This window comes from Gekko japonicus, unplaced genomic scaffold, assembly GCF_001447785.1.
Source record: "Gekko japonicus isolate JY-2015 unplaced genomic scaffold, Gekko_japonicus_V1.1 scaffold565, whole genome shotgun sequence".
NCBI classification, from domain to species: domain Eukaryota; kingdom Metazoa; phylum Chordata; class Lepidosauria; order Squamata; family Gekkonidae; genus Gekko; species Gekko japonicus.
The window spans coordinates 597,011-609,975 of NW_015176468.1; the positions used below are offsets into that span (position 1 = coordinate 597,011).

Sequence of the window (12,965 nt, forward strand, 5' to 3'; positions counted from 1 at the left end):
TATGTTTCTATTTGGGGGGGGGGGGGGGGATGGATTTGCTTTCGCCCTTTGTTCCGTTACTGTAAATATATTTTTACTAGTTTATTTTTTTCCTTTTTTCTAACCAGGAATTTCTATGTGTGAAATAAAAACTAAACTTTTTTTAGCATGCTTGTGCAATTCTTGAGGATGATTTATACTCCAACGGCTGCTAATTTAGTATACGCTAACACTATTCGGGAAATATTTGTTTTTACATTTCAAGTTGCCGTCGTAGGATTGGCACCCATGAACCTGTTCTACTCACAGAGGAAATCCTTATGTGTTCATGTGTTTATATTATGTTTTATTTGTTTTACGTTTTTTAATATATTTACATTTTAAATGCATTTTAATGTTTGAAATGCTTTAATGTTTGCCGCTTTGAGGACCCTGGACTAGGTGGAAAGGCAGCGTGAAAATGATTTCGATAAATAAATAAAATTGGGATAGGAGTCGAGAGGAGTGTTTGAGAAATCACTTAAAAAAATAAATCCAGGTGGTCAGCTGTGTTTGAACCTTTACCTTCCTCCCAGTCTATTTGAAAAAGTGTGCGTGTGCACGAAAGCTCATACCTTGAATAAAACTTTGTTGGTCTTAAAGGTGCCCCTGGACTCTAAATTTGTTTTAAAAAATAAAACAGCTTTTAAATTGTTTTAGGGACAGGTGGATACTAGCCATGTTGTTCTGAAGCAATAGAACAAAGTTTGAGTCCGGAGGCACCTTTAAGAGTTTTATTCTGGGCATATGGTTTCATATGCATGCACACTTCTTTAGATGCCTGAAGAAGTGTGCATGCACAGGAAAGCTTATTCCCAGAATAAAACGCTGTTGGTCTTAAAGGTGCCTCCGGACTCAAACCTTGTTCTGTCTGCAGGACAGTTTTGCTATGATGACTAAACCTGTAGCTCTTCACTTTCCCCTATAGGTGGCAGCAGACAACTTTTCCTTTGTGGTGGGGGGGCTGGAAAAAGGAGTTTCCTCATTGAGGTCTGTTAACTTGGGGTCTTGACCAGGGTGTGCCTTCCTCAACCAAGGAAAACTGGGAACTGGTAGATCCATTTTTACCTCACGCTGAGATCTCGGGGGCGGGTTTCTTTTCATTGTGGCTCCTTCCGCAAGCTCTCCTTACGTGTCGGTATTCCTGTCCGAACAGGTGTGATCACGTTAAGCGACTGGGCCACCGCTGTCGAGTCGGTCCTCCATTTGGGGCTGCCCTGGCGGATGCTGCGGCAGCAGCTGGTGCCCCGCCTCATCGGTGGGAAGTTGGACTACAACCATTGGCTGAGACACATCGCGATGGAGCAGAAGTCAACAAGCCAGGAGGTAACAAAACGCGCCGTCAGAGGTCCAAGTGAAGACGACAGAAATGTCTGAGACCGTAGCAGGAGGATCTTCTGATCTGGCGTATCAGAGAACCTTCCAGAAGGAATGTTCACTTCCTGAGAACTCTGAGGGAGCCAACAGAGAAGCTGCTAGAGAGAGCGGCAGAGTACAGCGGTAGCGTGTAGCCTTCCTCACGTGCTCTTTCCTAGAGAGATACAGAATCCCAGAGTTGGAAGGGGCCATAGAGGACATCTCGTCCAACCCCCTGCTCAATGCAGGATCAGCCTAGAGCATCCCTGACCAGTGTCTGTCCAGCCGCTGCTTGAAGACTGCCAGGGAGGGGGAGCTCACCACCTCCATAGGCAGCCGATTCCACTGTGGCACAACTCTGACTGTCAATTTCCCCCCCTAATATACAGTCGGTACCTTCCTGCTCCTAATTTAAACCCATGATTGCAAGTCAGAGTGGCACAGTACAGTTCCACTGCTGAACTACTCTTAACTGCAAAAAAAATCTTCCTAATATCCAGCCAGTACCTTCCCGCCCTTAATTTAAGCCTATTCTTGCGAGTCCTGTCCTCTGCTGCCAACAGGAACCGCTCCCTGCCCTCCTCCAAGTGACAGCCCTTCCAATACTTAGAGAGAGCAATCGTGTCCTCCTTCAACCTCCTCTTCTGCGGGCTGAACATTCCCAAGTCCCTCACCCTTTCGTCGTAGGGCTTCTTGGTCTGCAGGCCCCCGATCATCCTTGTCGCTCTCCTCTGCACCCGCCCCATTCTGTCCACATCCTTTTGGAGAGTGAGGCCTCCAGAACTGCACACAATACTCCAGCTGCGGCCTGACCAGTGCAATGTACAGCAGGACTATCTGGGAATCTGCTGCTGCAGCCCATCATCAACAAGGGTAGCATTTCTGGGTATTATTATGAAGAAGTTAAATGTGTCATGGAAGAGATGCGTCCTTCCAAGGAGGAAGGGGCTATGGCTCAGGGACAGAGACTCTTGTTTTGCACGCAGAAGGCCCGAGGTTCAGGCCCCTGCATCTCCAATGAGAAGGATCAGGTAGTAGGTGAGGTGCAAGATCTCCACCTGAGATCTCAGAGAGCCCCTTCCAGACCAAGGAGACAAGGCTGACCTTGAGACCACTGGTCTGGCACAGTAGAAGGCAGCTTCGCCTGAGAATTGTCCCAGGTTAGCTTCCTTCTCGCAGAGAACTTACGATGTAGAAGTTGTGTAGTCCCAATCATTGCACTGACCAAGATAATGGGAATGTGGGGGACACTTGAAGCGGCCTTCTACTGAATCAGACCCTCAGTCCATCAAGGTCAGGATTGTCTACTCAGACTGGCAGCGGCTCTCCAGGGTCTCAGGCGGAGGTCTTTCCCATCACCAACTGCCTGGTCCTTTTCACAGGAGATGCTGGGGACTGAACCTGGGACCTTCCGCATGCCAAGCGGAAGGTGTACCATTGAATAATAATAATAATAATACTTCCCATTTATTAATCGCTTTCCCCAGTGGGCTCAAAGCGATGTACAGTTACTCCATATATAGACAAGGGACTAACAATGTTCGTAGGGGATAGGGAAGACAACATATATTGACTTTAATTGCACGCGCCGTCACTGCCTGGTGTAGACGTCTTCTGGCTGGCTCCGTCATTTTCCCACACGGCTGCTTGCTGGCCAGGCCTCAGGACCCGTATGTCAATCACCACACTGCCACCGCCTGGCCGGAACATCCATCGCAGGCGTTCTTTTTCGTAGCCGGGAAGCTGTTTTGCCTTTTACAAGCCTTGACCAGGAGCTCTGACCGTCAGCTAACTCCCTCCCAGAAGGGAGGTTGGTGTGCCCACCCTCGCTAAGGAGTGGTTCCCATTTTATCTACTCGCCGAAGCTTTCGAATCGCTGGGTGGACGATGAGCTGGGGACAACAGGCTGGCTGCTCACACCAGCGCGGGGCTTGAACTAACACAGTTCAGATGTTAAGACAGTGGGATATACCCACTGTGCCACCGCTCCCCTGAGCCACAGCCCCTCCCTGAGGCATGCAGGAGAGTTTTTGAACCCTTCCTATACCCGCTGATTCATCCCAGCTAACAACCTTCCCCCCACCCAGAGCCAATTTCCACCCCCCCACACCCATCCCCGGGCTGAGTCTGGTTTCCATTTTAGAGCCTAGCTGGAGGGAAATGACTCAAGATTTCTTTTCAAAGGATTTCCTCCAGGTGACCAGACACGGAAAGCTGGTTAATTGCTGTTTTCAAACCACAGGTGACTAGTGTGACTTAACTATGGCAGATGGGGATCATAACCCTTGTTTGCAGGCTAGTGGCTGGGATGGACACGCGAGGGTCTGATCAGCTTCGCTCCCGTCTCTTGCAGCGCATGCAGTCGAGTTTGCTGGAGACCATTTACCGAAACCTGCCCAACCTGGAGACTATCTTCAGTATCATAGACACGGACCATTCAGGTAAATGCACTGGTTTCCTACGGCAGCGGCTGTCGGCGTTTTTAGCGTCGGACCCGGTTCTAAATTGATGGTACTTTTCAGCACCCACTGGCCAAGTAACCAGGCGCCACTTTGCCCTTGACTCTCACATCCATTCACCCGACAAGTTGATCTTCTGTACTCAGCGCTGGTGACTAAGAGAGCATTTCTGAGCAGCAGGCTGAATTCCAGGGCTTTTTCTCACACTGGGAGCGGAAAGCACCGTCAAGTCTCAGCTAGGATGCCAAGAGAAGCTCTAGGCAGGCCCGTGGCCAGGATTTTGGGGCTTGTGGGGCAATTTCCCCCCTCGGTGGGGCTGAAGTTCTCAGTGCAGACAGAAAAGCCAGAGTTCTGAGGATTATGACTCGGCTACTCCTCTCTCCGAGTCTTCTCAAGCGGTCTGTTCTACATAGGGGTTCTTATGCTAGCAATCGCCCTTAGCCTATTGACCATTTAGCCAAAGGAAGGGTGTTACCAGGATGGATCTCTAAACTGCAAGCTGCCAACCACTTTAGGTGACGGTTTGCAGCTGCTGCAAGTTAATCACTTCTGCCAGCCTAAGCAGCAATAACAAGCCGGCGGGTGGGGGTGAGGACTTCTAGGGTCAAGAAAGCGAACAGGCAGAAAAACTCCCTTAAAGGAGCCCATTTCTTGACACAGAGTTAGAAGGGATCCTAGGGGTCACCTACTCCAACCCCCTTGCTCAGTGCGGGAATTAGTCAACAGCAGCACCCCACTCTGCTTAAAGGAGTGCACGCCTTTAAAAAATGTTTTTTACATGATTGAAAAAAGGCATTTACAGGAGAAATTCTTGTTGGGCGTTGCCTTTAAGAAAGGGGGCAGAGCCTCCCAAAGCCCCACCATAGCTACAGGCCTGGCTTTAAGGAACAAGGATAAGGAAATTCTTCATTCTCCGAAGACCAGCCTTGGTGCCCTTTTTGTTGGGAACTATGCAGATGCAGTCTGGCAGAAGGCCAGCATTTGACGAGAGGCTCTGTATATAATTGTATTCCGCAGATGGTGGTGGTGGAAACTGTCTTCCAATTGCAACTGACTTACAGCAACCTCATGGGGTTTCCGAGGGAAGCCATGTTCAGGGGCTGTTGAAATGGCCTACAAAGAATGAACTTCCTTCTCCTTCCTTAAACCTTCTCCTGCCATCGTCGTTTCAGAGTCTGCAGTGGAACAGCTAGATTTGAATCTAGTAGCACCTTAGAGAGCAGTGACATTTTTGGGATATGAACTTTTGAGACTCAACGCTCCCTTTGTCAGACGCAACTAGGGACAGAGAACCCCGAGTCCTCATATCCCAGTCTGAAAGTGAATCTCTCTCCTGGCTCCGTTCTTTGCAACACCCTTCCTGCCTTGAGTCTGGAATATAAAGACTCAAGGATCTCCGTTGCTACTTCTATCTGACGGAGGGACATTTGACTCTCCATCGCTCATGCCCCAGAAATCTCCTCTGCGGTACTCCCGTGCTCAAATCTAGCTGTTCTTGGCCTCGTGTTTAATCAAAAGTAATTTTTTCACCTGGATTACACTTTGTCTGCCACTTGCCACCAAATCACCCGTTGAAACATAGTCTGATTGATGACAAACTGAAGAGCCAGCGTGGTGAAGGGGGCTAGTGTGTCTACCAGGGATACTGGTCTAGTCATACTGGGCCATCCTATAACGATTGCCATCCGCACTTTGCTAATTGTACTAAATCTGCACTTTATATATTGTTGGGATTTTATCTATTTTTATTGTACTTTTAATTATTGTACGCCGCCTTGAGCCTGCTTGTCAGGCAAGGTGGGATATAAATAGAAATAAATAAATGAATAAAATTCAAACCTATGCCCCTCCAATCATACAACACAATCATTTCTGCCTAGTGGTTCGCGCTTTCCCTAACCCCACCCGTAAATCACTGTTACGTTATCTCTAAAGCATTGCAAGCAGAGATGCATGTCTTAGGAGAGTTACTCTCCCCGCTACAATAGAGCTGTTCACACACTCGGGCACATGCACACCCCTCCCGTAGGAATTTCCCTCCCCCAAAATTTATGGCAAACTAGAAATTGAGTTTGACACTTCTTTGTGTCCTTCTGGATTATGCTGCGAGAGAGTAGGGGGAAACCCCCCCCCCAATTGGGAAACCCCCAAGAGCACTTCGGTCGGGGACCCAGAGCTGGTTGGTGGTTCCGGGTCCCCGGGAGGTAAAACTTGCGTTGACCAGGGCTAGATCCTTTTCAGTGGCGGCCCCTACCTGGTGGAATGAGCTCCCGGAGGAGATCAGGGCCCTGCGGGACCTTGTGCAGTTCCGCAGGGCCTGTAAGACGGAGCTCTTCCACCAGGCTTTCACGTAGGGGCCGCCGCTATCACCACCACCAACGGTGGAAATTCCAACTGGACTTGGATCACCCTGGGATGTATAGCTTGCCCTGCGTGACACCAACATCTACTGGAGAGTGGCACCCCAACGGGACTGACTGAAGATCAGAGACGCCATCTTGACCAAAGACCATCTTGTTAAGAAGCACTTATTTATTTACTGTTATTTATAATTGATGCTGTTTTATTGTTTTATGGATTTTATGTATGGGCTGTAGCCCTCTGGAAGCAGCCCTGTGCCCGCTTGCGGGGAGGGTGGGGTAAAAATGCTTAAATAAAAAAATAAAATATAAAAAAAATCCCAGACTAGGATACCCAGGTTCAAAGCCACACTCTGGCATGGAAGCTTGCTGTTGGTGACCTTGGACAAGTCACACACTCTCAGCCTGGCCCACCATCACAAGGTCAGAATTCCAAGTGGCCCACAGGCTCACAAAGGCTGGGGACCCTTGCAGAAGGGTATAACTCTACTTATCGCTCTGCCCCCGGCAGGATTAATCTCTTTCGAAGAGTTCCACCAGATCTGGAAGCTGTTCAGCACCCACATGCACATCGATATCTCAGACAGCAGCATCTGCGACTTGGCCCGCAGCATCGATTTCAACAAGGACGGGAACATCGACTTCAACGAGTTCCTCGAAGCCTTCCGCATCACCAAATGGAACATGGACTAAGACCGCCGCCACAAGGCCCACCCGGTCAAAGAAGTCACCTTCGGGACCTCTTCTAAACTAGACCAATTTTTTTTTTTTTAACCCAAGAATGTGCCTCTGACCTGGACGAAAAGACCAAGCCGGCCGCTGCAAAACACAGGGCAATGGCCGGCCGGCCGCTGATTAATACTGCTATTCCGTACTGGTCTCTTGGCACCTGTTTTTTCAACGTTGGCTTTCGATGTGAGAAAGTTAACATCCCTTCTTTGTAAACCTAATGCGAGGGCTTTGGCGTTGGGTCTGCGTTCCCCTTTAACGTCTTCAGTTTTAAAACATGCTGAAGAATAAATCGAGATTTATGAAATGCTTCTCTTTGTTGGAGGTCTTTTGTCCTAAGTCCAAGATGACAACTTAACAGGAATCGCCTTTTATTAAACTGGCAATGCTAGAAAATCTGGCTGTGAATATTCCAGTAGCCAGGCAAATGCAGCTATGGCAAGGGACACATGAAGCTGCCTTATACTGAATCAGTCCCTTGGTCCATCTTCTCCGATTGGCAGCGGCTTTCCAGGGTCTCAGGCTGAAGTCTTTCCCATCATGTACAACCTGATCCTTAACTAGACATGCCGGGGATTGAACCTGGGACCTTCTGCAAGCCAAGCAGAGCCTCTACTGCTTGAGCCACAGCTTCCTCCCTACCCACAGATGCTAACTTGGTTCATAAGTTGTGACTGCTGCACGCTCATGACTGTGTGCATGGGGGCGGGGAGAAACAGCTCAGTTCCAACAGTGTATAAATCCTTTATTTAGATCAACCTTGGCGGGAATTACAACATGAGATTACTGAACCTGAGTTCATTCAGGAGTTCAGAACAATGGACCTCCCCAGGGCTGAATAGGGACCCAGGTTTCTTGTCTCACTCCAGATGCTAATTTTCAGTCTCCAAACATTTCCCCTCTGCTCTAATCAAGCGGATTATGATGGGCATTGATTCAGGTGGGCAGCCAATGGTGTAGGAACGGTAATGGTTAACACAACATACAAATTCAAACACAGATCCATTCCACTTATGCACGAAGGCAGGAAAAGCAGCCCATCAGGATTGGTATTGTCTAGTTAGATTTGCGGCAGCTCTCCAGGGTTTCAGGCAGAGGTCATTTGCTTTACACCAGCTTCCTGATCCTTAACTGCCAGGGATTGAACCTGGGACCTTTTGCATGCCAAGCCGATGCTCTAGCCTTCCAGCCCCTCCCCAACATGTGATTAGGGCTTTTCTTCCCATTCAAGAAAGCTCTGGTGTCAGTGGAAAGCTCTCTTCCCCAGACAGAAGTACTGCCACAATCCAAACAGATTGCATGGACTCAACAATCTTCACTTAGCAACCATCATTAGCTTGGTTGCCTCTCTGTCTGGACGCACCATGAGAAATCTCCTACCTTTGAGCCCTCCACAAATGACAATACTCACCCAGCTCTACCTCTTATTGACCGGTAGCGGGAATTCCGGTCTTGGCCTCCTGCCTGGAGGCAGTGGTGGAATGGCTAGGTGAGAGCTGGATGACGCTAAATCCATCTAAGACAGAGATACTGTGGCTGGGGAAACCCAGACTGCTGGGGTGGACACCTCTACCAACCCTTGATGGGGCCTGCCTTTCTTTGGTTGACTCCCATCCAAGGACTTGCCGGAGTCGGCCCCACTTAGCTTCTGAGACCGGATGAGATTGGGCTTGCCTGGGCTATCCAGCTCAGGGCACTGTTTTCTATTTCAAAGATTATTTATTGTATCTTTGTATTGTTTTCATTGGTATATTTTATAAGCCTTTGGGGATCCCTAGCCTAGCAATACATAACGGTTTGGGTTCTGTGCCCCACTGCATCACTTCTGTGAAGCCAACGGCTGCCGCTTCCGGTGCAGGAGTTCACAACCCTAGACTCCCCTCTAGTCTAGGTGACGTGGCATCTGAGGAAGAGGAGGAGAGGCAGCTGCTGAAATCCTGCTTCGGAGGAAACCGGGAGGTCCTTCTTCACCCAAAGAATCATTAAGAACATAAGAACATAAGAGACGCCAATGTTGGATCAGGCCAAAGGCCCATCCAGTCCAACACTCTGTGTCACACAGTGGCCAGAAATACCAGTGCCATCAGGAGGTCCAGCAGTGGGGCCAGGACATTAGAAGCCCTCCCACTGTTGACCCCCCCAAGCACCAAGAAGACAGAGCATCACTTGCCCCAGAGCCCCTAGCTATACCTTGTGGCTAATAGCCACTGATGGACCTCTGCTCCATATGCTTATCTAATTCCCTTTTGAAGCCGTCCATGCTTGTAGCACCCACCACTTCCTGTGGCAGTGAATTCCATGTGTTAATCACTCTTTGGGTGAAGAAGTACTTCCTTCTATCCATTCTAACCGGCTGATCTGTTTTCAATACCCTTCCTAATAATCCCCAGCATAGCATTGGCCTTCTTTATTGCAGTCACACACTGTCTCGACATTTTCAGTGAGTTATCTACTACAACTCCAAGATCTCTCTCTTGCTCAGTCTCTGCCAGTTCAGACCCCATCAATGTGTATTTATATTTAGGATTTTTGGCTCCAATGTGCATCACCTTGCACTTGGCCACATTGAACCCCATTTGCCATGTTGACGCCCACTCGCCCATCCTTGACAGATCCCCTTGGAGTGCCTCACAATCCTCACTGGTTTTCACCACCTTGAACAACTTTGTATCATCCGCAAATTTAGCCACTTCACTGCTTACTCCCAACTCCAAATCATAAATGAATAAGTTAAAAAGCAGTGGACCAAGTACTGATCCCTGCAGTACCCCACTGCTTACCACCCTCCACTGAGAAAATTGCCCACCTACACTCACTCTCTGTTTTCTATGAACTAGCCAGTTTTTGATCCATAAAAGGACAGGTGGAATTCACTGCTGCAGGAAATGGTGGCGGCTACAAGCAGGGACGGCTTCAAGAAGGGCACTGGATAAATGTATGGCGCAGAGGTCCATCAGTGGCTATCAGCCACAAGGTATAAGTGGCTCAAGTGGTTAAGATGCTGAGCTGCGGACCGGAAGGTCGGTAGTTCGGCGGTTCGAGACCCGAGTGCCGCGTGACGGAGTGACCTCCCATCTCTGGTCCCGGCTCCTGCCAACCTAGCAGTTCGAAAGCAAGGAATTGCACGTCGATAAATAGGTACCGCTTCGGTGGGAAGGTAACAGCGTTTTGTGCGCCTCGGCATTTAGTCATGCCGGTCACACGACCACCGAGAAGTCTTTCGACAGTGCTGGCTCTTCGGCTTGGAAACGGAGATGAGCACCGCATTCCTAGAGTCGGATTTGACTGGCTTTTGAGCAAGGGAAACCTTTACCTATAAATGGAACACTCTGTCTGGGGCAGTGTTGTTCTGCATTGTTGCTGCTTGGGGGGGCCACAGTGGGAGGGCTTCTGGAGTTCTGGCCCCACTGGTGGACCTCCTGATGGCCCCTGGGTTTGGGCCACTGTGTGACACAGAGTGTTGGACTGGATGGACCATTGGCCTGATCCAACGTGGCTCCTCTTATGTTCCAGAACAAAGACTGAGGTCACCGAAAGGTATTCACAGAACCAAGTGATCCGCTAAAGACAGCACGCAAGACCAAAGTGGAAGGAGACGTCTGGCTTTATTACATCCTAGGAGCTTTGCAAATTATGATTAAGTAAAGTGATATAAAAATATAGCCTTCAGGTTCTGATCAACAAAAAAATCCTCAAACTTCACCTCACGCACCAGAGCTTCAGACCCAGAAATGGCCATAGGGATCACGGCACACAAGCCAGCCCAGGAGCTCTATTTTATTCAGTTTGTCTAGACCGAAGGGAAGGGCTTTGTTATGCACATTATGCAGCAGTTCTTTTATGCAGCAGTTCTTCTGTGTGGTGTATGTAGTGTGTGTGTGTGTGGGGGGGGATGTACGGCTTCCTAATCAAGACTTCCAAGTCTGAAAGTTTTTTTGTTTTTGTTTTTTTACACAACTGGTGCTGCAGAAATGCAAACTTTAGATCACAACTTCCAAATTCCTCCCCCGCCCCTTAAAATCAGTTTTGTAAACCTAAAATCTGATTTGAAGCTGAAAAAAACTTGGGGGGGGGGGAACGCCACTAGTACTGGATCTCTCTCAGGATTTCCCCTTAGGTTTATTGACACAACACCCCTCCCAAGCTTTAGGCATGGGGAACAAAGCAATGTGTTTCGTAGGCCTCCAGAGACGGGGAACGGTCCCATCAACTGAAGACCCCGCCTCTGATAGGAATGCTCTCGTTCAACCCGTGTTCTATCAGCTTTATATCTTCCAGGTCATCTTTGATGATGCTGATCAGGTGACTCAGACCTTCTTGTTGTTGCTTCAGATGCTGGAAAAGAATACGGGGAGGTTAGCGAAACTCTTGAGGAAGGGCTTCTTTCCCAAAGGGTGACCCTCCCAAGCCAGGTCTTGTACCGACTTCTCGGCCACAAGCAGCACCTAATTTGTAAAATGTTCAGATATGCCAGGAGCGAACGTCCTCTGCCCTCTGATTCTTGCCCCACAGTCTCAGAGGCTCATGCTCAAAGGCTCTCCTTTGTACTGGCAAGCTATAAAGGGAAGGTTTAAAGCTGGAAGGGCAAAGCCACCATGAACCGAGCCCCAAGTTGCCTCCCGAAGACATGCCTGAAGGCCATTATTGTTCAATTTGGCTGCAAGTTACAAGGACGATTTGTCAGCTCGGTTTGACTGCAAGCTACAACAAGCACAAAGGTCACGTTTGGTCACAGCCTGAAGAAGATTTTGGAACAGGATATTAGCCGGCATTCATGTACGGCTTGCTGTGGAGTTTTTTTGTGTACGAACGTTTGTTTTTGTGCATCACTGCTGATGTCTGTGCATTGCTATTTATGCCCTTGTACAATTTCTGCTTTCATGTACATGTGTTGCAATCAATCATGATTACATAAATGTTCTTAACCTCTGGTGCTTGGCACATTTTTTCCCTCTTCTCTGTTCAGAGGTTTCTCCTCCTTTTTTTTTTTGTGTTTACCCCATCACCGTCATCACAGGTGTTAAAAGTAGGTTAAGAAGTTAATACTTGTATGATGTATTATTCCTTTACAAAATTTCTACCCAGCCTTTCTGCTAGGGTTGCCCAGTCCAGGTTGTGAAATTCCTGGAGATTTGGGGGGTGGAGCCTGGGGAGGGCGGGGACCTCAACTGGGTGTGATGTCACAGAGTCCCCCTTCCAAAGCAGCCCCCTTTGCTTTGTGGAAACTTTTCTGTGTTGTCTGGAGTTCAGCTGTGAATCTGGGAGATCGCTGGGCCCCACCCAGAGGTTAGATCAATGTTGTGCTTTTTATTTTTAATTTTTTTTCTATACTATTATATAAATATTTGTGTCAAGTATTACCCAACAAAGGTTCACCAAAGGAATACATCAAAGTGCAGGTTGACACTACATTCAGACATTCAAACAGCACCTTGTCAGTTTCACAATCATTAATCCCAGGGGACTCTAGCAATTTACCCGTATCGAATACAATCTTTTTCAAGGACGGTGATATACATACAAGACATAAGGTGCCATAAATTCCCTTTGTGAGTATAAAACTTAAAATAGCAGCATTTTTCTAGGGTCCTATCCAATGTTCCCTCTAAGCTGTGGAGTCTTTTGAGCAAAAATTCTACTTTGTGAGCTACTGGCACTAAAGTTGTGAGCGAGCGAGCGATTTGGCTACTGCATAAATTAAGTCTGCTCTGGAGCCCTCCTTCCTGAGCTAAGACAAAAATGTGTGAGCTGGAGGCTAAGAAACTGTGAGCTAGCTCACACAAAACTCATCTTAGAGGGAACCCTAGTCCGATTGGAACTCTTGTGGCAAACATAATACCTTATCTAGGAGAACATATCTCTCAAGTTCTATCAGGCATTTAAAATATACCTTTCAAACTTTCCCCCCCTGTTTGCACTCCTGCAATTCTTTATTAGAGTTTCTACTCCCCTTCTTGAGGTAGCCTGGAACTCTCTCTTACACACACACACATATGAAGGGGAAACCAAAACGGCAACTTGTCTGCCAAACGCCGATACTCAC

The 12,965-nt window shown here is 48.2% G+C and overlaps 2 protein-coding genes across 2 annotated transcripts in view; one reads left to right on the top strand and one right to left on the bottom strand.

The window, feature by feature from the left end:
- Nucleotides 1–6,886, top strand: part of PPEF2 (protein phosphatase, EF-hand calcium binding domain 2) — a 59,252-nt gene extending 52,366 nt beyond the window's left edge. Inside the window, exons 15-17 of the mRNA XM_015427107.1 lie at nucleotides 1,175–1,344; nucleotides 3,728–3,815; nucleotides 6,705–6,886. Of these exons, the coding sequence (XP_015282593.1) occupies nucleotides 1,175–1,344; nucleotides 3,728–3,815; nucleotides 6,705–6,886 (440 nt within the window). The remainder of the gene's footprint in view (nucleotides 1–1,174; nucleotides 1,345–3,727; nucleotides 3,816–6,704) is intronic.
- A 3,633-nt stretch (nucleotides 6,887–10,519) lies between these two features.
- Nucleotides 10,520–12,965, bottom strand: part of NUP54 (nucleoporin 54kDa) — a 38,726-nt gene continuing 36,280 nt past the window's right edge. Inside the window, 1 exon segment of the mRNA XM_015427114.1 lies at nucleotides 10,520–11,321. Coding sequence (XP_015282600.1) covers nucleotides 11,129–11,321 — 193 coding nt within the window. The 3' untranslated portion in view covers nucleotides 10,520–11,128.